The sequence below is a fragment of the Carettochelys insculpta genome, chromosome 3, assembly GCF_033958435.1.
Source record: "Carettochelys insculpta isolate YL-2023 chromosome 3, ASM3395843v1, whole genome shotgun sequence".
In the NCBI taxonomy this organism is placed as follows: domain Eukaryota; kingdom Metazoa; phylum Chordata; order Testudines; family Carettochelyidae; genus Carettochelys; species Carettochelys insculpta.
Window position 1 is genome coordinate 56899431 of NC_134139.1, and position 26694 is coordinate 56926124.

Genomic DNA, 26694 nt, shown 5'->3' on the forward strand with positions numbered 1-26694 from the left:
ATTCCAAGAGAAGTGCATTCCCTGCTACTGTAATTAAAACTTGAAAAGCAAAGCCAAAAAGACAAGTCTTAGGCGGACAGAGGTTAGAATAAAAATAAGTGGTTTACATTCTAACACGTGCAGTCATAATTTTCAGACCAAATAGGTGGTGGTCTGTCTTTTTTTGTTATTATTATTAAGGAGAAGTACCTTCCTCTTTTCTTACTTTACCCTACACTCATCCCTTGCTATACGAGCACAATTGGTTCCCAACTTTCTGCTTGTAGGCAAAAACTCATAAGAGGTACACTAAATTACCATTAAATATACGTTAAAGTCTCTCATTGGTTCCTAGTACTCCTAACTCGATGAAGAAGTGGCAGCATGTGGTGCTGCTTTTGAAAGGTAAGTGAACATTGGGACTGGGGTTGAGGTGCGGTTGGAGAGGGTTGAAGGCTAGGGGCAGTTTGGGGCCATGAGCAGGAGGGAGGGTTAAAACCTGGTGGCGGCTCCAGTGGAGGAGGTGCTGGCTCACTCCTCTGGGCTGCACCAGCTGTACTGTGGGGGGGGATGCGGTGGGCTGAGGTGTTTGGGGACCAGGTGGGGTGGGTGTTGGGAGCAGGCCGGGCTAGGGGTGCATGGGGAGCTGCAGGCCAGGGGAGTGTTATGAGTGGGCCAGGCCAGGCAGGCTGGGCCAGAGGGTGCAGGGGGAGCTGCAAGGCAGGCGGGAGTGTTGGGAGCGGGCTCGGCTGGAGGGTGCAGGGGGAGCTGTGGGCACCCCGCCTTGTGGCTGGAGCTGCTTTGCAGCACGTGGCCACACCCCATACGGCAGGAGCCACTTTAACATGCGTAGCTGGAAGTACTGACGGTTCCTTTGGGCTGCACCAGTGGTAAGGAAGTCCTTAGCTTACCTGGAGGAGTAAGTTAGGGGACTGGGCCGGGTGAGTGTTGGGAGCGAGGGGCTGAGGGCTGGCAGGAGGTTCAGGCTGCATCTGGTTGGGACTGTGAAGCCAATAGGACGGTGGGGGTCAGGCTGGGGTGGGTTGTAGCCATGGGGACAGGGATAAGTCTCGTATTGGCTGAGGGAGTTTGCTCATCTAGTGAACAAAGGTAAGTATACGTGTTCCTCGTTTAAGCAAGTACTCATAAGCAAAGTACTCGTTTAATGAAGGATAAGTGTATTTAGAAATCTAGGTGTGAGACTATCACCTCAAATAGCAGGCCATAGTCCCTGAAGGTATTAATATCAAGCAGGGAAGAGACGGTACACATGGAAGATCACAGTCCTGGATCCCTCAGATGCCCAGAGCAATCTGCAGACATTTGGAAGAGCACGATTGGCCCTGAGGGACTATGTCAAGTCAGACTATACTATAGCAGCTCTTGGCCGTGTCTACACGTGCCCCAAACTTCGAAATGGCCATGCAAATGGCCATTTCAAAGTTTACTAATGAAGCACTGAAATGCATATTCAGCGCTTCATTAGCAGGTGGGCTGCTGCGGCGCTTTGAAATTGACGCGCCTCGCCGCCGCGTGGCTCGTCCCGAGGGGGCTCCTTTTCGAAAGGACCCCGCCTACTTTGAAGTCCCCTCATTCCCATGAGCTCATTTGTCACTCCCATGAGCTCATGGGAATAAGGGGACTTCGAAGTCGGCGGGGTCCTTTCGAAAAGGAGCCCCGTCGGGACGAGCCACGCGGCGGCGAGGAGTGTCAATTTCGAAGCGCCGCAGCAGCCCGCATGCTAATGAAGCTCTGACTATGCATTTCAGCGCTTCATTAGTAAACTTCGAAATGGCCATTTGCGTGGCCATTTTGAAGTTTGGGGCACGTGTAGATGTAGCCCTTGTGAGCTATTTATACCAAAAATGGAAAATTGCTTGAATTTCATCAAGATGGAGTACTGAAACACAGTCTATACGTGCTGTGCAAAACCCCTAACAGTCATCTTATCTGTTATGTTCCTTGTTCCTCATCTTACTCGCTTGCTCACTGCCAGAACACCTCATGTTGGCCTCTTCCCTCCACAATGCAAATCATGAGGGACAGAATTGAATGACAAAGATCAAGTATTGCCAGGGTACATTTTCAGAGCAGTAGCCATGTTATTTTCAGAAAAAGCAATGAGGAGTCCTGTAGCACCTTAAAGACTACCAGATGATTAGGGCATATGTGTCTATAGGCTGGAATCCACTTTGTCAAAAGCAGGATCTATTTTAACTCTTTCCCTTTGTAGACTTTAGGATTCCTTTCACCCCCATACTTGGTAGTACTACAAATCTCCTCTAGTCTAGGGGGCAGAACAAATCATCCTCCAGATCTTCTCTGAGCCCCATTACGATAGGTCAGGAGGTAGCAGGTAACAATATTAAAAGCATATACGAATCTTTGCTGCGCCTGTCTTCCTCTCCCCTCACTCCTCCCTTAGTGCAGTCAAAAAGCAATCTCAGATTTGACACTAGGTTCTCTGAGCACAAAACATGCTGACAAGATAGCTGCTAACCACAAGCAGTTTATTGTTCTGACTCGCTTTAGCAACAAACCCTTAAAAGCAAATGGATGATAGGGAAGTGGCATCTCATGTCCCTTCGGAAAGCTGGGGACCCTGGTTAGTTGCAGACGAGAGGGAATTCTCTTTCTAGGCTTCGGAGGCACTGGCACCATGGCCCATCAGTGAGGTCCAAATTGCATTGGTTTCTGTGTTGGTTATATACAGTTTTTCTGCTCATTATACAGTTCTGTTAGGTCATTTGTTACCATTTACGGTACTTCCTTAGTTGTCAGTTATTGATCTGTTATTGGTTCTGTTACTTCTTGTCCTTTAACCTTGCTTATGCCAGTTAAAAGCAGCAGCACATGAAGAGTTAAATTATCAGTTTATTTTAGACATACATTTTAATGCTCTCCCATGAAATCTTACTAGTATCACTTCTACAATTAGAACAACAGAAACAAAAATAAATGAATATCTACAAGCACATTATACAGTACTGAAAATGAATTAAAATTTCTAAAGTGCAAGGTTGGCTATACAATTCTGTATGGAAATATGTGTCTGCTTTCTTTGACTATGCACAGATATTGCATTGTCATGGTATATCAGCCAGTTAGTCATACTACATATGTAAATGGCCCAAATCCTGCACTTGGACACTAATAAAAGTCCATGACAGATGGGCGTGCACATTCCAGGACCAGATTTAACCCTTCAGATGCACAGTGTTAGGTGCTAAACAATTACATTTCATGTTAACTCAGTAACGTTGACTGTAGTGTGAGACACACAAGTGTTCAAAATGTTTTCCAGTAAAGGACATGTCTTGTTTTACTATCATAGTATTAAATATTTTAAAAAAGAAAACACCAGTGTGGTATGCAGCTGGTACTCCAGTATCTTCCTTCTTTGTGTCTGCAAATTTTGCTTCCTGTTAAGTGCAAGCACAGGTATGAAGTCAGACATGAGATGACATTTACATTCACTTTTTCTTCCAGGTGTAACTGGGTATAAAATTGTACCCACAGACAGGTCCTCACTAAAAATTTGTAAGAAAGCACAGACCTCTTAAATGCTGATGTTAATAAATATTTAACAAGTAACCATATGAAATACATTTTTAAAAGTATCAAAGGAAACCTTAGAAGGAAATGTACTATATATACACATGTGCAGAGTGATGGAAGCTCCCACCCCCTAGTCAGGTATTCTAAGTGGTTGATCAAACTGATTAGTTAACTCAAATAATGGAGTGTCTGTATTTACATCCCTTAACAAAATCTTCCCCATTTTTAAGTAATCAAAAGGGAAATCACATTAGAATATAGCATCATCTACTTATTTTCAGACTAGAATGTCTATATTTCTGGTCAAGGTGGGTGAGCTATCTTTTAGTGTACCAAATTCCACTGGTGAGACGCAAGCTTTCAAGCTACACTGAGCTATTCAGGTCTGGGAAAGATAATAAGAGCGTCACAATATTTAGTTGTGACCCATTACTTTCCTAGACCTGAAAAAGAGCTCTGTAAGCTCAAAGGTTTCTGTTGCTCACCAATGGAAACTGGTCCACTAAAAGATAGTGTATTCACCTTGTCTCATTAATATATTGCCTAGAACCAACATGGCTAGTACAACACTGCATATGTTCCATGCCCACAAGCAAGAATACTCACTACATGCCATAGGTTTTAAAATACAAGGAAACAAAGTAAGCCTTAAGAAGCAACAAAGTTTCACAGTGTATTTCCTTGACTCAGTTTTTAAAACTACTATCCTGTGGTTACTAAAAAAAAGCTACAGCCTGGGACCAACACCTTGTTAAAGTCGGGCTTATGTAATTCTATTAGCTAATACTTGAGCTGCATCTAGCCGGCCAACATTTACAGTGAAATTTCAATCCAACAAGCCACTAAATTGCAGAAAATAGGGGGATAATACAATACCAGAGTCCAAAGACCAGTAAATATGCAAGTTCATAAAACAGATTTTTGGAAAACTTCCAGGGATGATCTGGTCAATGATAGCACAAAGCCGTAGATTTGGATCTGAGGAAGAAAATTATGTGCTATAGCACACACATGATCACATGCACCAAGGCAGGTACAAATCATTAACCTACATGTGCAAGAAAATAAAAACAAGTTGAATCTGTGCAATAGGCAACAGCATCCACTCAGAAGAGAGAACTGTTTTACTAGATCTTAACTTTAATTAGAGAAGAAAAAATTGTCAATCAGTACCAAAAACACCTCAATAAGGGCATAGTAAGAATAAAAGAGTAACAGTACAAACAGCAGATTTAGGATGGGAGCATGGACCTAATCACAGCTTACAATTTAGTAAAATGAAAGTATCTTGTAACAACAATACATATTGTTTCTACATCCATCCTATATCGTCAATGCCATCACCACTACTGAGCTCGGAGATTCTAAACTGGACCCTATAATTATTCAGTAAATGGGAAATTTCTCTTCCCCAAATCAAATTTTGATGAAACCTTGGCCAAACACACTCAGCTCCTTTCCTTCAAAACTTGGGATGCAAGGAAAAAAAAAGGGGGGGGGGGAAAGGAAATTTGAGAGAAATGTCTATCCAGGTTCTTGCAGCTGTTCCCCTCAACTTCTAACCACCTCATAACTATTTAAAAATAGATATGCCCTTACACTTCAGAACCTGTGGGAGAAATAGTCTGGTTAGTTTACAGAGAAGTGTATATAACCAATTAGGAGACAGATGAATTGAAGAAACGAGTTTTGCATTTGATCTGTTCATACTGGTTAGAACCACAGTTATCCCTATCTCTTGGAGCAATGAGCTGTCTAGTTCAGTCCAGTTTCCATGAACGTTCTGTTTCCCAGCCTCAAATTGCCTGTTATTGGCCAACAGCTTCCTTGTTCTAGCTGAAGTGGACTGTGGAAAGTCACAATCTGCCAGGCAAGTGGATTCAGTCCCACAGAAGAGTTTGACTATCAAGACAGAGCTGGATTGAGCACTGGAGCATACCTTCCTTGTAACTTGTGATGCTAACCACAGGCGTTGCTTTGTTTCTTATCAGTTGAAGCTTTTACAAGGTGTATAGTGTGCTTCATTCCTAGATGCAATGATTTTCAAGGATCAAGCAAGAAGACACACATACACATATGAATGAGTGTGATTACTCCTGTGTGCCAGACAGACAATCTTCTGACCCATTACAAATGAAAACGGAGTTTTTTGTTCTCAGTTATTTTAGACTTATTACTGCAGAATGCCCATAAAACACCAACACTGCAAACCACCTTGTCTGAGAGTTTAATTCCTCAATGGTGGGGAAAGTTATGGAAACAACAAGTACTTCTAAACATCTCTCTCATCCAATCAACCTCAATCTTGCCTGTTCCTCCTCACCCCCACAACACACTCTTTATCAAGGTGCTGTTTTCAGCTAGCCATTGACCACGCTGGGTGAAGATGTAATTTACATTTGAAGTAAAGGAGATCTAAACTTGGCTCTCCTTTGGGCTGAAACACCAGCATTACACATTGTCTTAGCTCTATGAAGCCACTGACACAGCAGGTATTACCCAATTGAAAATACAGCACATTAATTGCAGCTCAATGCTCGGGATGTAACATTGAGTTTAATAAGTTTAACAACTAAATGGGTTTGGGGTGTCCTGGGGGCAGGGGGAGAAGCTGCAGACAGGGGCTGCTCTAGCTGGGCTGGCGTACCCCTGCCCACCAGGGACTGGGGCTGCTGCAGTTCAGCTAAAGCAGCTCCCATCTGCAACAGCCTGGCCCAGAAGTGCTGCCTGTTCACAGCAGGGGGGCTGCTGGAGGGGACCCACCTCGAGCAAGCCCTTCCCCATGCCAGGTGGGGGTTGCTCCACCCCCACCTGGTTAACTGGTAAGCCTCATCCCTTTAGCATGAGGCTTACTGGTTAATCATTAACATCCCTACTTGATGCATTCATCTGAGTTCTAAAGAGCCACTGTGTTTAAAGTGCCCATAATTTAACCATCCTGGACCTCATACAGTATTAAACTATGAAAAATTTGGAAGTCTGACACCAGGGTATATACATATTAAGATCTTTTCCACTTACTTACTGCCTCATTTCCCATGCCACAAGCTGTCTCCCAGTTTCAGATTAAAAGTAGGGATGTTAATCTTTAACCAGCAAGCCCCATCCTAAACAGATAAGGTTTACCAGTTGTGGTTAGCTACTGAGGGCTGGAGCAGCCCCTTTGCGCCCGCCTCGTGTAGCTCTCTGTAAACAGTGATGCTCTGGCATGGCCAGAGCAGCCTCCATCAGCAGCAACCCTGAGCATGTCATCCGCAGGGGTGCTCCAACCCAGCCAGAACAGCCCGTCGCTCGCAGGGGGGGCAGTTTCAGCCCAGTTGAGCTGGCACAGCCTCCCCAGTACCCCCCGTCCCACACTTTAATCGGTTAACCAGTCCTCAACTGCCCCCAAAAGTTTAATTAGTTAACCAGTTAAACAGACTGTTGAACTGATTAACTAAACAGGATTTTACATCCCTAATTAAAAGGTTTAAATATAAGCAGTTGGATAAAATAAACAAATCACAGAGAAACCAGGTTACTATGAATTTGAGAATAGAGAAACTGGATTTAAAGTGAAGTAGAATGGGGTGTCCAGTTGTTTCAACTGCATATAATCTGCATTCTGATTATGGAGGAATTCTGCTTCTGAAATGGCACAGTGAAGTGACTTCACTATAGAAGCTTCTATATGGCTAAGGCCCAACTGAGCATTACTTTTCTCATTCACCAGAAACAGCAGACTGGAAATGAGATGGGGTTTTAAGCCTTTGTTACAAACATGACAAAAAAGATGGCTTCTAGCAAATTTGCATCGTTTTTCATTTGTGGCCCCTGTCATGAAGCAGTGTGTAGAAGAATTAAATTTCATGGAAAGAAACATCATCCTTAACTTTACCACCATTTCCTATGGTGGGAAATACTAATTTTAGTATTTTATTCTCTGTATGGATGCTAACCTGATGACCACCATCTAAAACGTAAAACTCTTTCTGTAAGCACAAGTACATATGATCTTATTCTGAGGTCCCAACTAACCACATGACTATTCATAATATAATTTATAAATCTAGCCACATCTTCAGTGAAGAGATTTCAATGAAGCATAAATCAGTAAATTAATCTTTAGGCTTAAGAAGAGTTAGAAAAGGGGATCTGAAATTAAAGCCCCAGAGTTCATTAAATACAACTTGTAGAAGAAATTCAAAGCACTTATGGTGTTTAAGAGATCTGGCATCCACTGTCTTTTTGAGGCTTTATATCTGGTTCCTTCAGAGGTTTCACTTCTTCCTCTGGTTTTGGCTTAGCCTGCAGAGAAAAAAAGTGAAAAAAGATGAATTAAAAAGAGTCATGGGTTTCACACAATATTCATAATATAGGGTTTCAGCTGCAAGGTCATGCAAAGTTTGATTTACTTGTCTACCACTCTTATCTCCCAGTTCAGGACTTTCTAGCCTCTACAGCAAAAAATGTTATATTCACTGTATTTCATGATGGCTTGAAATGCATAGCACAGAATGGACTAAACTAAGTCCATCCAACTTATCACACGTAGTTTGGAAGTGAGTTTGAAGGTCACTGCCCTCTAAATGACAGCATCCTTAAATTCTATCTTAAATAATGCAGGCAGAATAATAATTCTACCACCTAGCTCCTATAACACTTTTTCATCTGTAAACATCCAAGTGTTTTGCCAAAAGGCCAATCTCACTGTATGAACCAGGAAAAACTATGAAACAATATATCTTCTTGGTTCTAGCCTAACAAAAGATGCTCAATGAGGAGAGAGGTGGCTGGGAGCTTGACATTTGACTGAGTGCCTTTTCTGAAGTGGAAAGTCCACCATCTACTTCACAGGGATGTGACAAGGCTTAAATGAAGCCTCAAAAGAAGAGTGCTATAAAAAGGCAGAATAGTAAGGACTGGCTGAAGGGCATGTTAGACAGCTGGAACCATTCTGTCCTACGATGGTCTTTACAATACCTCAAACTGCTAAAAACAGATACTGTAAACCCTCTCTTTATGTGGCTTCATGTTGCACAAAACTCGCTTTAACGTGAGTTTCACACAACTTGAAGACATGTGGCTGTCAGCCTACCTGGCTTCCCACAGCTGCAGGCAGCTAGGCAGCTAGGCAGGCTAAGAGCCCCTTCCTTCCCAGAGCAGCACTAAGCACCACTCCGGGAAGGTAGGGTGAAGGCTTTTGGCTCGTCTAGCTGCCTTCTGCTGCGGGCAGTCAGGCGGGCCAAAACCCCTTGCCACCCTCCAGGCCTAGCCCCCCCGCACACTACAGCTCCACATGGGGCTCAGGCTCCAGACCCCAGCACAGCACACAGGACTCAGGCTCCAGACCCCTGCCCACCATCCCTGTGAACCCAGCTCCAACCCCTGCATACCCCGGCTCAACTCCACCCTCCAGCCCCCCTGCTGCCCTAAACCACTCCCGGGTTAACCCCCCAGCCCCAAACCACTGCCCAAGCCCGCCCAGCTCCCGACTTACCTGAAATTCGGCATACGCGAGGGTTGTATGGAATGCAACCCTCGCATATCCCGAGGGACTACTGTACATTAATACGTGCCAACATAGACAATTTTTATTTGTTTACATTAGACTGTCCCATGGCATTAGCTCCTATACTTCAGTACCTCACCATCTCCACTGAATTTAACTTCCACACCCCTGAGGTGTGACACCATTACTTAAGACACGGACACTGGCACAAGGTTCAGTGACTTGCCTGGTCACATAGCAGGACCAGAACCCAGGTCTCCCAGTTGCGCTGCATTGAACTATGCACCAAGCTCCCACAACGTCTGTATCTGCTTTACTGAGCAGGATACGGCAAGGGCACTGATGTGAAAAGAGTGTCAACACTCTACTACACATGGGATAAAGCTGATTGGAGGCAGCAGAAGGATCAACATTAAATAAAACCACCTTACACTGTCATCCTTTGGTCTCTTGGTGAGATCAAATGCAGCAAGTGTTTCAGGGGTCCAGTGTGCATGCAAGGCAGGAAATTCAAAGGGAATGGGCTCTACCAGGCCATAGTTTGCCTTCAGCTCCAGCTGAGGTGCCTCAGGTGGCACTTTCTGAAAGTAACTAAGACAGAATTTAATAATTTACAAACACAGTTAAAAATGTGCAAACAGCATAAATACATTTCAGTTTCTTTTTCTTCACTTTTGGGAACAATCTGGCCACTTACAAAGGCACCACACTATGATTGCAGAAGTAGTCCCATTTTATTCAAATATCTTAATGCTGGTATTATGAAACGGTATTCAGCTCAGCAGCTAGCACGGATGCTTCACAAGAATAGACAATTCCCCATTTATGCTTTCCCCTCCTCATGGGCTACTTTAGTGTTTTCCATCTGATAACAGACTGGTGTTCTCCCTTAAGTTTTGGCAGAAACAGAGATAAATGATTTTGTTCCGATTTACAGCTACTTTAAAAGAATCCAGGTTAAGGTTAGCAACACCAAAGGGCAAGAAGCAGATGCAACAATTTTACTCAATCTCCCTAGTCAGATGCTTGGCATGCCAGCATGCACTAATGCTGGCAACCCTGCAATGACCAGAGGGCTCCATTAGACCACAAAACCTGAAAAGTAGTACTATATATAACACTGCAAAGCCACACCATGCAACAGACACTGCAGCATACCTTATGCTCAACACATATCATGTTTATGCTCCAGCAGAATTCTGTGACTATTGGTATGTCACCAGTATGGTATGAACAACATCTCAGGGAACAGGCCCTAAGCATCTGAGTTCAGGTGTTATGTTTGTTTTTTATAAATGGGACATACCATCAGACTTCTATGAATTTCTTTATATACTACTGATGAGTCATAAACATAATTCATGTAACCGAAGAACATTAACAAAACACATTTCTCTTTTTTCAGTTTACTGTGTGTATTTGACAGCACTTGTGCTCAGTAAGTTTCTCTATTTAAAGAGTCTCAACATTAACAGGGAAAACATTTCTCTAACAAAAGAGAGGAATTCTAAAGCCTGAAAAACTGGCAAGAGGATTCCACAGCTGATATAGTTCCTGTAATTATTGAGCTCACTAGATTTAAAGTTGATGTCCCTTTAAGTGTAAGTTTATAAATCAGTAAATTGAATACCCCAACTTATCATACTTACTTGGGGCACATGGCAACTGACAATGCCACACAGCTCAGGCAACAGTATTGATTAATTGACTTTAGAAAAGCCAGCAAAGTATGTGCAAATATAGGTTTTTATGTAGGTTCTACAAAAACAACGGCTGAGTTTAGGAAAACCACAAGCAAAGACAAGATACAAAATGTTTACTTCTGTTATTTGAGTATGTAGAAAGTAGACACACAAAGAAATTATTTAGGGCAAAAATGTTTCTGTACAATTTATAATCTCACCTTAAAAGTAGCAATAAATGAAGGTTTTTTTTTTTAATTGAGCAAAATAGTGTACCAAGTGGGAATATGTACTCACATGAATCCATTTTCTCTCTGGCATTTTTCTAGGGTATTCTTAACTAGATTTCCTAATTTCCTAAAGAAGAGGTGCCCAGAAGGTTTGGCTGTAGTCCCAGGCCCTTTGGTTTCGCCATATTCTTTGCATAATGCTTCAGCCTTGGCAAAAACTTAACAAGAAAACAATGTGAAAGTTACAATTGGCAATAAAACTGCACTTCTTGCCTCTTGCTTTATTGTAACAGACCCAGCAGTCCCCTCCAGGATTCCAATTAGATAAAGCAGAAGAAGCTGGTTCCAGGGTGATTCCTCCAATCTAGGGATGTAAAATCCCATGTAAGTAGTGAACTGGCTAAGCACTAGGCTTACTCAATAAACCAATTAAATGGATGGGGAGGCAGCTGGAGAGCCTGCTCCAGCCTGGCTGGGCCGGAGCAGCCCCCTTGCCTTTCAACAGGGACTGCTCTCCCACTCGCAGTACGTTGGGGGACTGGGGCTGCTCCAGCCCACCTGGAGAATCCCTGCCTATGATGCTGAGGCGGGTGGGGATTGCTCCAGTACGGCCAGAGCAGCCTCTGTCTGCAGCAGCACTTCAGCCAGGCTGAAGCAGCCCCAATCCCTGGTGTGCCATGGATGAGAGAAGCTCCGCCATGGATGAAGCAGCCACTGTCCATTGCTGGGTGAGGGAGGTGGCAACAGGAGGAAAACACTCCAGCCCAGGCTGGAGCAGCCTCCCTAGAAACCCACTCACTTCCAGCTGCTGTGGAAGGGGGCTACTCCAGTCTAGCTGGAGCCTCCCCAGCTTCCCTCCTCCTCTACCCATGCCAGCCCCACAGGGATGGTTAACCGTAACCAGTAAGCCTCATCCATTTAGGATGAGGTTTACTGGTTATCCAGTTAAAAATTAACATCCCTAGTTCAACTATGGCCAAAACATCCCATAGTCAGGAAAAGTCAACTTTTTGAGTGGGAAGGACAAAGTCTTATTTGTAAGTAAATGTGGAACTGTAAAAGAACTGGAACTATGCAGCAGCAGGACTGAACACAGTCCTGGAAGAATTCATGGACAAAGGAACACTTCTGTGTGTGTCTGGTGTGCTAATAAGCCAAGCACATTAAGAAAGTCTGAAATGCATGATTGTGCCCTGAGAAACCAGCGGAGGTGTGGGAGGGGAAATAATCGAAGGATTTTTTTATATGACCCTTTTTTCTGCTTAGCCTATCAGAGCAGAAGAAAGTGCTCTCTAGAAATGCAATACTTGATTTAGTAAAGTTAATCTAAGGCAAACCTACCTAGTTTAAACCTTGCCAAGTATAAAACAAGACAGATTATGTAAGACTTTTAAACTGTTTTTCTTCAATGTATTCTTTTATTATATATCTTGTTTTAAAGTTAGACCATTTGAATTGTCAATTTTACTGTGTTAGTTCCTGGGAAGGAGACAAAACCTATCCTGGATCACATAAATGAGATAAAAACTCATGGTTGGTCTGGGTCTTCTCACTCATGCTAACAGGGCTTGGGCTCTGAGGCTGAAAAACTACCATGCAGACCTGTGGTCTCAGCTGGGACCCTACAGTGCAAGCCTGAATATCAGCCCAGTATTTTTAGTCCTGCAGTCCAAGCCCCTTGATCTCAGGCCAGCCGTGGCCGTAACACTATCCTGTATCCATGTAAGTACTTTATAGACACATTCATTCTATCACTGGACCACAGCAGTTGAAAATGGAAGAGTCTTACAATGTGGAAAATGAAGTAACTTCTGCCTCAATAAGCATAGATCTAGTAGCCAGGTCTTGTAAGGGCATGCCTAATTTTGCTGCAGTACGACGTGCAGCCAATACACCAGGAGCATACACTTACCACAGAGATAATATCTGCCTTCCAAAATAGGAGTGTAGCCGATTAAGTTGACATTTGTCTCCCTGTTGTGTATTTTCTTTGTACCACACATTTGTGGACTGTGGACACACTATTAGGACTCTAAATGTTGATTGCCTACTCTAATGCAATCTTGATAATGTGTTTATTTGGTGTTAGCTCACAAAATAGCCAAATATTTGTGCTCTCTTGAAGTATGAAAACTAAAGCTTATTTCATATTCTCTAAAGAGTACAATGTGAGAATGTGGCAACCATACTTACATTTTTCTGATTCCTGCAAAGATCTGATTGCTTCTCCACATTTATCACTGGCCAGCAGAGTTTGACCATGATAGCAATATGACTGAAGAGAGAGAATAATAAGGGTACTGGCATCAATGGCACAATTTCCTGTCACCACATCACTTCATGTTATTTTTACTCCTCACCAGATGGAGATCATTGTGTACAGCTGAATACAAGCCAGAACAGTAAGATCTGCATGTCTGAGGATGCCATCAGTTGCACAGTCACCCAGCGGGGGTGCAAGGAAGTGACAAACAGCAGCACACAATAGTGCTTAAGCACAAGGCTCTCCAGTACGGAAGAAACTCAGTTTTCATGGTCTGAATCAGGTATCATGAGTTTTTAGGGTTTTCAGATTTATGAAAAAACTTCACTCAATTCAGAAAAGCAACAAATATTCCATCTTTTCTTAACTGTTACTGAAAGGTCTAAGCAAGATTTCAGCACACTCCCATTTCTTCCCTTTCATAAAACTACTTTGGGCTCTTATGTTCAAATAGGGTTCCTATTGGAGTGCAATATGAAAATGTCCTCTTTCTTTTCTAAAACCATACTCAATTTAGAAGCGGCCCAAACACAACAAAAATATTCTCAATATACATAGATCTTCCACGCTGTATTGTTAAACCTATAACATATACACAGTCTTAACAAACAGCACAAATCAAATCCAGTCCAACCTTAGTTTTCTTCCCCATTCACAAGATAAACAGCCTCTGGATACAGACCAAACTAAGAGAAAGTCAAAAGCATTCTTCTTTTAAAAACTAAAATATAGCCAGACTACAAGCAGCAGCTCATTATAGGACTGTTGGTCCTTGATGGAAAATGTCACGTCAGCATATCAACCACGCTCTACTTAAACAAAAGTGATACAAGGAGGCTTGGAGGTGGCAATTGATATTATCAGGGTATATTTTAGCCATAAATGTGGAGATGTACTGAATTACACCAGCAAGGAGATTGTGAATCAGTGCGGAGAACAGAGCACAAGTATTAAGTGTTCAAACTCACCTGCCCCATTTGTGAAGACGACATTAAATTCTACAGGGCACAAATTGCATTTTATTCTAGAAGATGTGTTTTTAAGTACTACAGGGGCTGCAATATATCATTCTGAAATGTGGTGACAAGGATAAATACTTTACTCCTATTTCCCACTTAACTCCCAGGCAACCCTTAGGAATCCTTCTGAAGTGTTCACAGATTGGCCACAGAATACTTACATAGGCCATATAGAAACTCATCTTCAATTGTAAGTACTTTCTCCATTTAATAGTGTAGGCTGGATCCAAACTGGATAACATTTGATCTACAATTACAGAAACAATATTTTTGTTACTAAAAAAATACTCAAAGCTTCAATCTGATCTAGTTAAGCCTGTCTATAGATTCTCAATATGAAATAGCTATAACCTCTACCAAGTATCAGTAGTGCCTGCAACTGCAAAGAGACTTCAGCTGCGCAAGAACATCAAGCTAAAGAAAGTGAACATTATTTTTTAAAACTCTGGCGATTCACCTTCGCTTGTTAAAAAATGTGAAATTCTGATTGCAAAACAAGGACTAGGAATTCCCAGATTCAGAAGTTTCTTCTGTTTGAGGTAGCTAAAGCATAAGAATAAAGCTTTAGGCTGCAGCTTTTGGTTTATTTCCTGAAATTTGACAAGGTCTGTTTAATTTTAATTATCCAGTAATTTGCATTAATATATTCTAACAATACATTTTGTTTGTCCCCAATTCAGATTAGTATTTACCAGTGCTCTGTCCTAAACTATCTTTTCTCTAGGAAATAGCCAATTTTGCCATGAGGTGCTGCTGAACGACTCAAAACAATCTTTTCACCTACTAGATTACAGTAGCTAGCTGAACAACAGAATCAGAACAAAATCAGCCACAGAACCAGCAGGACACTGCCTCTGGACTTACCCAGTATAAATTTATTATACTGAGAATGGACAGTTGACGACTATCAATTATAACATCATTTCAAATTATTGACTGAAAACACAGAGATACTGTTAATGCTGTTCACTAAGAACTTGCACCCAGATTAACTCTCAACTGAGGTATCAATATTTTGTTTGTTTTCTTGTTTTCTGCAAGGCATGCAAACTAAAATCGCTAAGGACTGAAACAATATAATTTAACTTACCAGCTTTTTGGTAGAAATTGGCTGTTTCATAAGCTAAAGCAGCTATCAGACCAGGATTATGTTTCAGCTCAATAGCTCGGGCAATTGTCACTAAAATCATTAATAAAATGTAATTGCAGACAGTCACATCAAACATAATAAAGGATTTAACAATCTGAATACTTGAACACAGAAATAATGTGTGCTCTAACTGATGCAAGCTTTCTAGATAAAACTAAGGTATAACTATTGTCTGAATAGAGTAGCTCTAAATAAGTACAAAAGGGAACTTGATAAATGGGCAGCGGTAGGCTGCAAGGATTTTAGTTTTCAGTTTCTTTATTTCAATACATTTGAATCTTTAGCTTACTAGACATTTTCACACTGCTTTAAGGAAGGTTGTCTGAGAAGGGTGGGAACTGAGAATCTCCTGCAGAACTTCTCTGAAACTAAATCAACAAATATTTGCAATGGTTTCTTGACATTTGTTTAACTGAAGTGTACAGTTTGATTCTAGGTACACAAACAACCCCAAACCACAGTACTTTGGCTGTCACTATGCAAGAGACATCATGAATTAAAAAAGAAATCCACAGAGAAATGCCCCATTTTTTTTACCTTCTTGAGCTTCCGCTTGGCACTGGATGATGTAGCAGTCTATAAGTCGAGCTTCTAAATCCCTTCCTTTTTCTACGGGTGTAATCAGTTTGGGGATATGGCTGTCCTAAGGAGGACAGAGCCTGTCAATTTCAAGGTTAGTTCAAATCAAAGACACAACTACTAAATTTAAGGGTCCCCCCCATATGTTTTCTGTTACTAAATGGGTACTAGTTACAAGTGGAGTCAAAGTAACCACTGCCCATGTCATCATAACACACTACTGTCATTGCCTTCCTTTGATTAACTGTTACCTGCAGTAAATTGATGGTACATTATTTTCCATGGCATTCAATAGCGCCCCCATCACTGTGTAAATGCTCTGCATATGCACAAAAAATGGCTCTTATAAATTATTTGTAATGCAATGATAATTCGCTGGGTGCTGTACTGGACAGAAATAAACAAAGTCTCTGTATAGAGAAACATACAGCTAATACTCCTGTTGCAACTTTGCAACCGATTCCATATGGCTCCAAATGCAATTCTTGCAGAATTCCAACAGAATTTGATGGAAGAAATAGGAACAAAGATGTGTTTTCTACCTTTATATGTTTAAAAACCCCAGCTGCTATCTTCAAGCTTCTGTGAACATCTTTTGCTTCATCTTCTGTTATACTGAAAGATTGTTAATGAAATATGTGATTTTGCATTCACGTTAATATTACACACAGGAGTTATTTACCAGCTCACAGTCTTTCAAACTTTGAATAATCATACACTGGTTAATTGCCTTGTAAATAACAGCTCAAAGATCTGGGATTTTGTCCTTCAGTTACTCTTGCAGAGCAGTTCTACTTGTTCACTATTCTTAAATTTATTGCCTGTCCTTAATCAGCATTGCTTGGCAGTATTTTTTTTCTCAGCAAAATGTTACTTATGAAATCACTGTAATGTGCATTTTAAACAGGACTATTATCCCTCTATTTTACACATAAACATCAAAATTAAATCCAAACATTAATAATACTCATTGCAGGAGAGCTGAATTTTCTAGATTTATCTTCAATCCAATATTTTCTAGCTTGCACAGAAAACACTAAGAATTCCCTTTGTAGTAACCTTTTTCAGATTCCTCCAACTGAAGGGCCACAGCGACCAGAAACTTCCCACACACAGACACTGAGGCCTTCCTGGGGTACATTAGCTCATCTAGATATCTGCCTAGTTTTACAACAAGCAACATAAAAAAAACAGTAGTAAAGTCAATACAATCTAAAAGTTCATTCAGTCAGTAACTTGTTTCTACTGCTTCATATGCCTTGTGCTGAAATGTAAGTGCAATATTTCTATTCCAATTCATTTCTTTGATAATAAGATGGTAGCAAGTCAGCAAGTTTTCAGTAGCAGTCTTCTGCGATATTTTTGCATGTTTTTGTAAGTAGTTTTAAAATGAGGTGTAACTTGGTGGAATGCAAAACAAATCTGACTCCTGAAAAGGATACAGTAATCTGGAAAGGTTGAATGCCACTTGTTTCAAGAACTCAGATTATTTTAGAACCATATTTCTCAACCAATAGAATGTGTACCCTTAGGGGTCTGCGAGAGACGTTTGGGACTACTTATTCTTTTAAAAAAGGGGTACTTTATATAAAAAAAAAAAAAAAAGAAGTAGAGAAACACTCATACAGACAATGTCCCAGGCTGCTCTTTAAGTGGTAGCAAATAAACAAAATAACTTTGACTCAGATTATTCTACCTCTAAAGAAAAGCCAATAAATTGTCAAATTCTGCCAGTTTCTTCTGTTCTGCTAGCCCAACTCTCTTACTGTCTAGCTCTGCCCAGTAAACAGAACCCAGGGAGCCACTGGTTGAGAAATATGGTTCTAAAATAATCTGAGTTCTTGAAACAAGTGCCATTCAACCTTTCCAGATTATTATACCCCTTTCAGGAGTCAGATTTGTTTTGCATACCACCAAGTTACACCTCACTTTAAAACTACTTACAAAAAGGAAGAGATTGGAGAAGAACATTGGAGAAACTGGTCTTCATGCCAATGTGACACTTTTCCCAACCAGAAAAAATACTCTAGATTTCAGTGAAGAACAGGTTTATAAAAATGTTAGACCTGGGTGTAACTGAAACTTAATGTGTGTATTTGAATGTGATGTATAGAAAATTGGGGTGTGCACTGTATTTGGTTACATTTTGCATGTGCAAAGAAGTTTCTTGTGGAAGCAAGGAACCAGAGTGCATCTGAAAGTTAAAGCATATGCATGAAGTCTGCTTTAACTAAGGATTTCCTTTTTGTTAGGGGTATTATTGCAGTACAATTGCTGAAGGAGGAAAATACCTACTCTTCTTTTCCAGCCAATCTCGATGCATATTTTGTGTACCACAAACCCACGTTAAATCCCATTGAAACCAGTTCAAACACAGCATCCTGTTGGGCACTGAAAAAAAAAAAAGGCAGACAAGCAATTTCATGTTTTCCAATTTGTTTAGACAAGTTCTCTAATCTTTAGTTCTGCAACATAAACTGCAGCTACCTGCACAAAGTAAGTTTGGCTTTCATTTAAAATGTCAGAATTTCCAGGTAAAAGCTTTTCTATTTCTTGGATGTCCCAGTTATGATTTAATAGCTTGCTTGTCACCAAAGAGGTCAGGTGAACAAATCACAGAGGGTGCTTGAATATGTGCCCTTCACATAGGTTCTCCCCCAACCCCAGTGGTGAGGAAGAGAGTTTAGCAGCATTTTATGGTTACAGGGAAAAATAATTCATGGTGCTTTATGGTGTTTTCTGGAAAGCCTACTTCTGAGATAGCTAGTGTAACTAAATAAAAGACAGTCTCAAACTTTTAATGTAGTAGCCACTTTGAAGTGCTTTCTATTGCATGCCGTTAACTTCAAATAAGAAGCATGTATGAATAGAAAATTGATAGATGTTAAAATCCTCTTATGGGAACAAGTATCAGACAGGTAGCTGTGTTAGTCTGTATCTACAAAAACTATGAGAAGTTCTGTGGCATCTTATAGACTAACAGATATCTTGGAAGGTAGGCTTTTGTGCGCAAAGACCCCATTCATTTGACGAAGTGGATCTTTGGAGAATAAGCTTTCGTGGGTGAAGATCCATTTCGTCAGACGCATGGGGTCTTTGCTCACGAAAGCTTATCCTCCAAGATATCCATTAGTCTATAAGGTGCCACAGGTCTTCTCATTGTGTTTATAAGAATAAGTTCATCCTACTTAAAGGGTAAATTCTTCAGTTAGGTTTATGAATGTAGCTATAGGAGAACACATAAAACCCTCTATTAAGGTCTCTGTTTACAGTTTATCCACAGCTCCTTAACACATACCTTATGCTTCTGAAAACAGAGAAAAAGAGAAGGACCGTGACCAAAACAGTTTTATCTTCATTTCAGGCGAGACAAATTGGGACATAAGAGTATCAACAGAATGTATAAAGGCAAGAGTTAAGCTTCAGATTTCCAGCACCAGAAACTACTACAAAATCATATATATTCTAATTCTTATTTCATATTCTTAAATTTTGTATACTTATTTCCTATATTACACTATAACAGTCAGTCTTCAATTGTAACAGAGATTAAAGAGAGCCCCACCAGTCTGGATCCACCACTTTAATGTGGCATCTTCACCTCAAATAAATGAGAGAGATGCACTTTGGAATTTACAGAAAAACACTGTAAAGCACTTATTAAAACAGTAATGTAATCAGCCTCTTGGAAACTACTTAATCAGCATCATGCAACATGTAGTAGAGTGGCAAACCCATATAATAATCTAAAGAAAATGGCCAGGCTTGCAATCCCTGTATAATATATACCTTGGAACTTGTCCTTGTAATGTGTCTGTCCACTTAAAATTCTGAATATATCGCAACTTACAGTCTTGGGAAGAGTCATCCAATGAGACTATAAAGCCTGTCAAAAGAAAACAAAAACACTCCAACGGGTAATTGAAAAGTTAGAAGACAGTGACACAGAGAAACAAGTAGAGATGTAGGTAGGTAAAACAGAAAAAAAGTCTATTTCAGGCCATTCATGCTACTCCTTAAAGCTTTAATTCTTTAAGAATATAAATCTACTAAATGTACCAACAGACAAGAGCAACCGGTCTTAGCGGAAACTCCCTGCTCAGACAGCTATTGCCTCAGCCCTGTGAGCTTTATTCACACTAGGGAAACACTGCTGAAGATTCCCACCACCAAATGTGATTCAGCCCCTGCTCCTGGTATAAATGGTAAACACATTGTCCTCTAACACCCTACAATCAACATGGTGCTTGAAAGGGTTCCCAGTACAGCTAACATCAGTGGGAAATCTTTGAAAAAATTCCTCAGTGTGAAAAGGTCTTAGGCCTTGTCTTCACTGCAGGGTTAGCTCAACTTATAATTGGATTTTTTCTCTTAACTGGATTCCTGTCCACACACAAAAGTCTGAAGATTAGGCAGTGCTTTTCACATGCACTAGCAGGCCTGTCGGGGAACTGGTTAAAGCTCCAGTACTGCCAAGACTTGTTCATACAGCAATGCATTGGGGAAGCAACAACTCAGATGGTAGCCCAAACAAACAATCTAGCAGCTTGAGTGTTGTTTTCACTAATCACTCAGGGTAGGCTAATTTGAATGGAATAAACCACATGAACTAACAAAAGCTAACTGCTGTATGGAAGACAAGCCTCAGGATGAATTCCTCCTTATTGCACTTATCATTCTCCTCCGCCAGTCTTCTGTGCAGTAGCTTGGGCAGTACCCTGTCCTGTATTCAGGACACCTGACTGGTTGTCATCTCTAGACATTGTGTGTCACAGAGCAGTGTTTACCCACAATTTTTTTTAAATGAGTGTTTAAATATATGGGAGATTTTAAGTCTGATAGAATAAGCAATTGTCAATTAAGCCAAAGGTAATTTGGTTTGAAAGAGTCTCATCAGGCTGGAACACAGTAGGTTATATGCATACTAATCAACCACCATGACAGACAGGAAACCATTGTTTGTGGAAAAGGCAAGTGACTGTTTACGTAATTTCAAAACCATGTTTCAAATCAATAAGGAAAGAACAGAATGGAGGTGGACAAAGAGGCAGAGGTTCATATAATATCAAATAAAAACTTATAAGGTATAGTGGAGCTTGCGGGGGTCGGGGAGGGGCAGATTTCAAATGAAGACAACTACAAAAAAAGTGTTGTGTTTCCTTAGACTGACAGCCTAGAACAGCTTCTCTCAAATGCAGCCACTACCAGGGGTTTTTCTTGTGACTATTAAGCTTCTTAAATGGCAATGTGGGGGAGGACGTATAGTGACAAAAGGCAAAGGCAAAGCATTGGTCTCTCCCTCCCTGTTGCTCCAGAGCCCTTCATGGCCCCTGGAGACAGGTGGGGCACAGTGTTGTCTTTATCTGAGGCCAGGGGACAAGGAGGGCTGGGTTTCAGCCTTATGGTGGTTTGGAGGAAGCAGCAGGACTTAGTTGTATGGACCAGTGCTCCAGCCATGGGGCTTCAGGTGCCAGCACTTGACACTGGCTGCTGGACTTTGTACATTGACCACTTGCACACTGGCCACATGACCCTGGTCTTCAACTTTGGAGCTTCAATTCTAATCTTGGTCATGCAGTAGGAGGCTCCAATCCCCATCTCTGGCTCCAGGCACCAATTCACCCTCACCCCAGCAGCAGCTGCTGACCCCAAACACCAACACCCCCCCACCCCCTACCATATGCTACAATCCCCATCCTAGCCATTGACTCTGGGCGTTACCTTATGAGCACCTTGGTAATTGTAGTGGTAAGACTGTTTTATTTATTTATTTAGTTTACCTGACGTTAGACCAGATACTATTTTATGCTTTTGATATGATATCCTCTCTATTCTGAAAAAGTCATAGATCTGTTTTAAGGAGTAATATAATACAGTCTATTCTTGGAGAACTGGGAAGGGAAGTGAAATGGGAAATGAACTTCTCTTCCACAGCAAGCAGAAGGTGGTTGAGATACCTAACCTGAACACTGGGTTAAAAAGCAGAGAGTGAAGAACTGTCCATACTTCTAGTACTGCCAGGATGCTGACTGAGGCTTTTAAGACCATCATGAGTGACAGGAGTAGGAGACACTATAATTCCTGGTGACCAGATAGTGCCCCTGCATAAGTAGGTAAAACAGATCACTATGAATTTCACTAAGCCTCTTATTTGCAGCTGTCAAAGTTCTTACCTTGCAAGAGTGAAAAGTATAAATCAGTTGCGTTCTTCATCATTTCTGGATTACAGCTCAAATCAGTAAACAGCTCCAAAAGTCGTGCTCTGGACGATCTTAAATCACTGTGTAAAAAATCAACCAAGTTTTATACAAAAGGTGACCCTTCTAATATACTCACACTACTTCTCATATTTTTAGCCAAGTGAGGTATGAATTTAATATTAAAAAAAAAGGTCTCAAACACTTCTCTGGAATGGATCCAGATTCAACAAAACAAAAACTTTACAAACCTCTTGTAGGAACCAACACTGATTTCAACATTGTTATTTTCAGGTTAAAATACAAGTCATTCTAATTGCATAATATGTAGTAGTTATCAATTTCAGTAAATGAAAAATTTTAAGTGCTTGTTCAACATACTCAAACAACAGAAGTATTTATTATCCTCCCAAAACTTCAGAGGCAGATCACTGCATTAGTAGTGCTTGTACGTTATAGTTAGAAGTATATCTGTAATAGCGCATTCCAATAGTTCATTATATAACTGTGTTTGTGCAAAGATCTCAAGTTATGTTGCTAATATGAATTAAGCTTCACAACACACATGAAACAGATCAGTGCTGTATTCATTTCAGATCCATAAACTGAAGCAAGCAAAGAAAGTAAGTAACTTGCCGAAGGTCACAGAGCAAGAGTACAACACAAGTTCAGGGTAAAACCCAGGAGCCCTGAATCAAAATCTCTTAAAAACAGAAATATGTGCACACACAGTGTAATTGATTTTCTTGCTTTTGTACTTGAAGCCATATGTTTCTATACTAGAATGTATAGAAACTGCTGTTCTTCCTCTACAGACACATTAACATGGCAGGAACATGAATCAGCACTGGGATTTTATCCTACATGAATAGCGGAAATTGTAATCTGCATTTATAAAAGATTAACCAATATGCTTTTTCTGAGCCACTCTTATCTCTACAATGGAACACTTTTGGTTTATTCATTTATGTACATTACTTATACTAATCTAGTCCGTTTAGCCTCTGTTTTGTTACAAAAGGTTTTGCTATGCAACGTCAGATTCGTAAAATCAGATTAATCAGTCTTTAGAACTGGATGCTGAGAATTCTATTAGTGCTTTATTGTCTCCCAGCTTACAAATCTCTAGTCTATTCAAACAACAGTAAAAAGATGTCCACAATACACTCTGAACACCAGAAAAAGAAATTAAGTGTTAGTCTGAAATTCACTTACTTGCAAATCTTTGCTGCAGCAGGACTGCTGGCTACCCCATAGAAATTGAATGGGACGGGAGCGGTAGCCTTTAAAGGGTTGCGATGAAACCAGTGGGTCATTTCTCCCAAATACTGTTTGCAATGCTCTTTATTACAATCCTAAAAATTGGAGAAGAACAGTTACATGATGGTAACAGGGGTGCTCTCTTTTCTCCAGTTAGTGCACTGAATGCGCCACTTGGTTCTTTTACGTAAGATACATTTTTCATAAAACAAATCTGTAAAGCTCCATAAGCATTTTACAGGTCTCTTAACAGGCCTAGCTCTCTATGAAGAAACAGAGGATTGCACAGGAAAGCCCACAAGAGCAAGACCTTACTACAGACACTGTTTAAGGTGGTAGACCATGAAATTTTACTTGCTTTTTCTCCCATGTTTCCTCATCATCAGACAGTCTCCCACTCGTTACAGTGACCTCCCCTCTAAAAAAAGTCTAGACCAACCACAATCAAAGCAGATGGTAATCTGATGTGTGCTTACATATAACACCACACTTTTAGCAGATATTAATACTTAAAAGTGCTTTTTTCATGCATATCTGGTAAGGTAATAGTTTGTCTGATGTGCCCTTTGCCTTTTTGAGCTAACTCTTGCTTTAACAACTTTGGAAGCAGCAATCTCTTCCTTTGGAGTTACAAAGAAGCAGATGGCCAAAGAGAGTGCTCAGAGGCATTACAGGTAACTACATCATTTTACAGTATGTACAATAAACTCTTGTAAAAAATAACAAAATAATTTTTTAGGTGATGAGCTTTCATTGGGCAGACCCACTTCTTCATATGTGGAGATACAGCATAGAGAAAGATGATGTTTGTCTGGATCTGGGCGAGTTTTTACAGAGCTGATGAATCTCCGTTCCAAGCGGCCAAATGTAGTGTCTTGCATGTTGACTAGTAACAAAGGGAACCGTGTTAGTCTGTATTCTAACAAAACAAACCCAATACAGACTAACATGCCTACCTCTGTTACTATTCAATAATCCTTGTATTAGACTACCCGGATACGCAGGCACAGGGAATAGTTAAAGAGTAGTACAACCGGAACAACCGTAAAGATCTTGTAAACCCTCCAAGTCAAGAGCTGGGGGAGCCTGCCCCTCAGCTGGAAGCACCACTGTCACCGCATGGCGCGCTGTGCACAGCGTGCATCCAGATGTGTAGGGCTGCCGGGCGAGGTAGAGCCTCTCCTGCTCGTGCATCGCCAGTGGCTGGGGACAGCGAGGGGCTGCGGGGCGCGGCCGCAGAGGAGTCCCCTCTCCCAGCCCGCTGCCAGCCCCAGGCAAGAGGGCCGCCCCTGCGCCCGCACAGGCCGCACTCACAGCGCCCGAGTACCGTCCTGAGCGGCTGGCCAGGCTCACTCACTCACGACCGGGTTTCACCCCCGCTGCCCGGGCCGCATGAGCCAGCAGCCGCCGCCCCGCTCTCTCATGCGACGGGGGGAGTCGCTGTTCACCTCCGCGGACAAGCCCGCTTAGGCTGTGCCAAGAGCGCCGCCGGCGCAGCAGCCTCCGCTCCCAGCCCGAACGCTTCCGCCCTCACTGTTCCCAGACGCACCTTCCCCCTCCCACGAGCCCTACTTCCGCCCTCGTCGCGTGCGCGGGCGCAGTGGTGCCAGGCCGTGCGCCAAATGGCCGCCGCCGCGCAGGCAACGCTAGAGGAGAGCCGATATCGTTGAGAGCCAGCAGGCTGCGGATGACCGAGTGTATTGATCCCGGCCCGCTGGGCTGGAGAACTTCTTCCCCCATATCCCTGGCAAGCAAGCTGTGTGCGTCGAGACCTGCTTCTCCCACGCCGTACCGTAAGGAAGGTGGCGAAGTGGTTCCCTCCCCGCTGGGCTGCAGGCGATCTCTGAAGGAGCAGGTCCACATAGAAGTACCCAGTATCTGGCTGAAACATCCAGCCAAGTCCCCCTTTCCCGAGGCTGCGCGTGTCACACTCTGTCGGGATCAAGCCTTAACACACCTCTCCCCGGGGCATCGCAGCAGCTCTAACAGGGCAAGTGTCCTTACTCCGACGCCCCACCTGCTGCGAGGGATGTGTGGCGCCAAGTCGCTGCTACAGCGATGTACAGTGTACACACTGGTCCCTCCACTGGAGCCCCAGAGGGTGCTCTTAAGAGACATATTTGATGACAAGTTGGAGACCTGATCTGAGTCACTGCGGCGAACGCGCAGCCAGTGCGTAGGAAAACAGCAGATGTCATCGTTTCCCAAAGCTGCCGACCCCTTCAAACACGTTACACATTATTAGTGTAACCTCCATCCAATGCAGAAATCCCGCACCCATCTACACACTAAGCAACTCCCGAGGCACAATGCTCGAGGTTTTGTCCCCGTGTTCCTTATTTCCAGCAGGTTCCGTTCTTCCACACCAGGTTTCTGCGCCTGGCATGGTGCTGCTCCTCATGCACACGGACGCCCGGGCTCCTAGTGTCATTCCAATCTCATTTACTCTAAGCATGGCTTGACAACACCCTCCCCGTACCAGGCTGAACTATCCAGTCTTTAGCACTACGGCTCGGAAGGACACGAACTCCCGGCTCAGTTGTTGCTCCCACTCTTCAGGTAGCAATTACGGGAAGAATCCCCAGTTTGTGTTTGCGCCTCCTGACATCCCGGATCAGCCACTCTGCCTGCCTATGGGGCAGCCTGATAGAGGCGTTCGACAGCGAATATACAGACATCTGGACAAGCCTAAAAGGTCTCCGAAATACAGGTCGGAAAACACACCTGACCTCAGGAGAGGAGACGACACACAGCCAGCGAGGAGAGGGATGGATGTAAAGCCAAGGCTACTAAACGCAGTCCACTAGAGACCAGGAAGGGGAGAAGCTGACAGCGAGCGCACTGGCTTTCCTCCCGTAAGGAGACTCGCCCTCTAACAGCAACCAACAGCCACCGCACCTACTCACATACACCTACACCCACCCCAAGGCACCCCCTGGAGTGAGCAGCGGCGGAGCTGGGTAGGCTCACTACTGCCTAAAGGCGCAGGCTAACCCGAGCTACGGCTGCATACAGGGGCAGCGGCGGCCGCTCACCTGGCACTAGGGAGCTCCCACACAGGAACAGCTGGAGCCGCAGCGGTCAGAGGAACATGGGGCCCCCAGGCAGCTACCGGCGACAAGGCAAACAGGAGTTCCGCCCAGGGACAGAGGAGCCTGCTGACCACGTGACCTCCAGTCCCATGACGCACACCGAGGCGGAAGAGCGCGCGCAGCCTTCCTCGAGCCCTGGCAGCCTCGATAGCAACGGACCCTGACGAGTCTCCGCCTTCCCCCCACCCGTCTGC

The 26694-nt window shown here is 42.6% G+C and overlaps 1 protein-coding gene across 5 annotated transcripts; it reads right to left on the reverse strand.

The window, feature by feature from the left end:
- Positions 1 to 2835: 2835 nt before the first annotated feature.
- On the reverse strand, positions 2836 to 26546 carry BROX (BRO1 domain and CAAX motif containing). Of its 5 annotated transcripts, none has more exons than XM_074989917.1 (13): positions 26444 to 26546; positions 23364 to 23503; positions 22125 to 22231; positions 19741 to 19837; positions 18247 to 18342; positions 16494 to 16566; positions 15910 to 16015; positions 15313 to 15402; positions 14384 to 14469; positions 13134 to 13215; positions 11008 to 11158; positions 9460 to 9619; positions 2836 to 7824 (listed from the first exon to the last, which is right to left on the reverse strand). In XM_074989917.1, the coding sequence occupies exons 2-13, from the start codon at positions 23462 to 23464 to the stop codon at positions 7738 to 7740; spliced, it is 1236 nt and encodes a 411-aa protein (XP_074846018.1). In that variant the 5' UTR covers positions 23465 to 23503; positions 26444 to 26546; the 3' UTR covers positions 2836 to 7737. The 5 variants fall into 5 exon arrangements, with proteins under 5 accessions (XP_074846018.1, XP_074846022.1, XP_074846020.1 ...); XM_074989921.1 differs by lacking the exon at positions 26444 to 26546 and adding an exon at positions 24857 to 24916; XM_074989919.1 differs by lacking the exon at positions 26444 to 26546 and adding an exon at positions 24723 to 24896.
- Between the last annotated feature and the right edge of the window lie 148 nt (positions 26547 to 26694).

Excerpts from the sequence above, each read along its gene's own strand:
- BROX (XM_074989917.1), bottom strand. The coding sequence starts at position 23,464 with ATGACCCACTGGTTTCATCGCAACCCTTTAAAGGCTACCGCTCCCGTC. Across the intron at positions 18,343-19,740 it reads TTACAAGGACAAGTTCCAAG|TGCCCAACAGGATGCTGTGT; the intron begins GTATATATTATA and ends TTTTTTTTTCAG. Across the intron at positions 16,016-16,493 it reads GGGTTTTTAAACATATAAAG|GACAGCCATATCCCCAAACT; the intron begins GTAGAAAACACA and ends TGTCCTCCTTAG.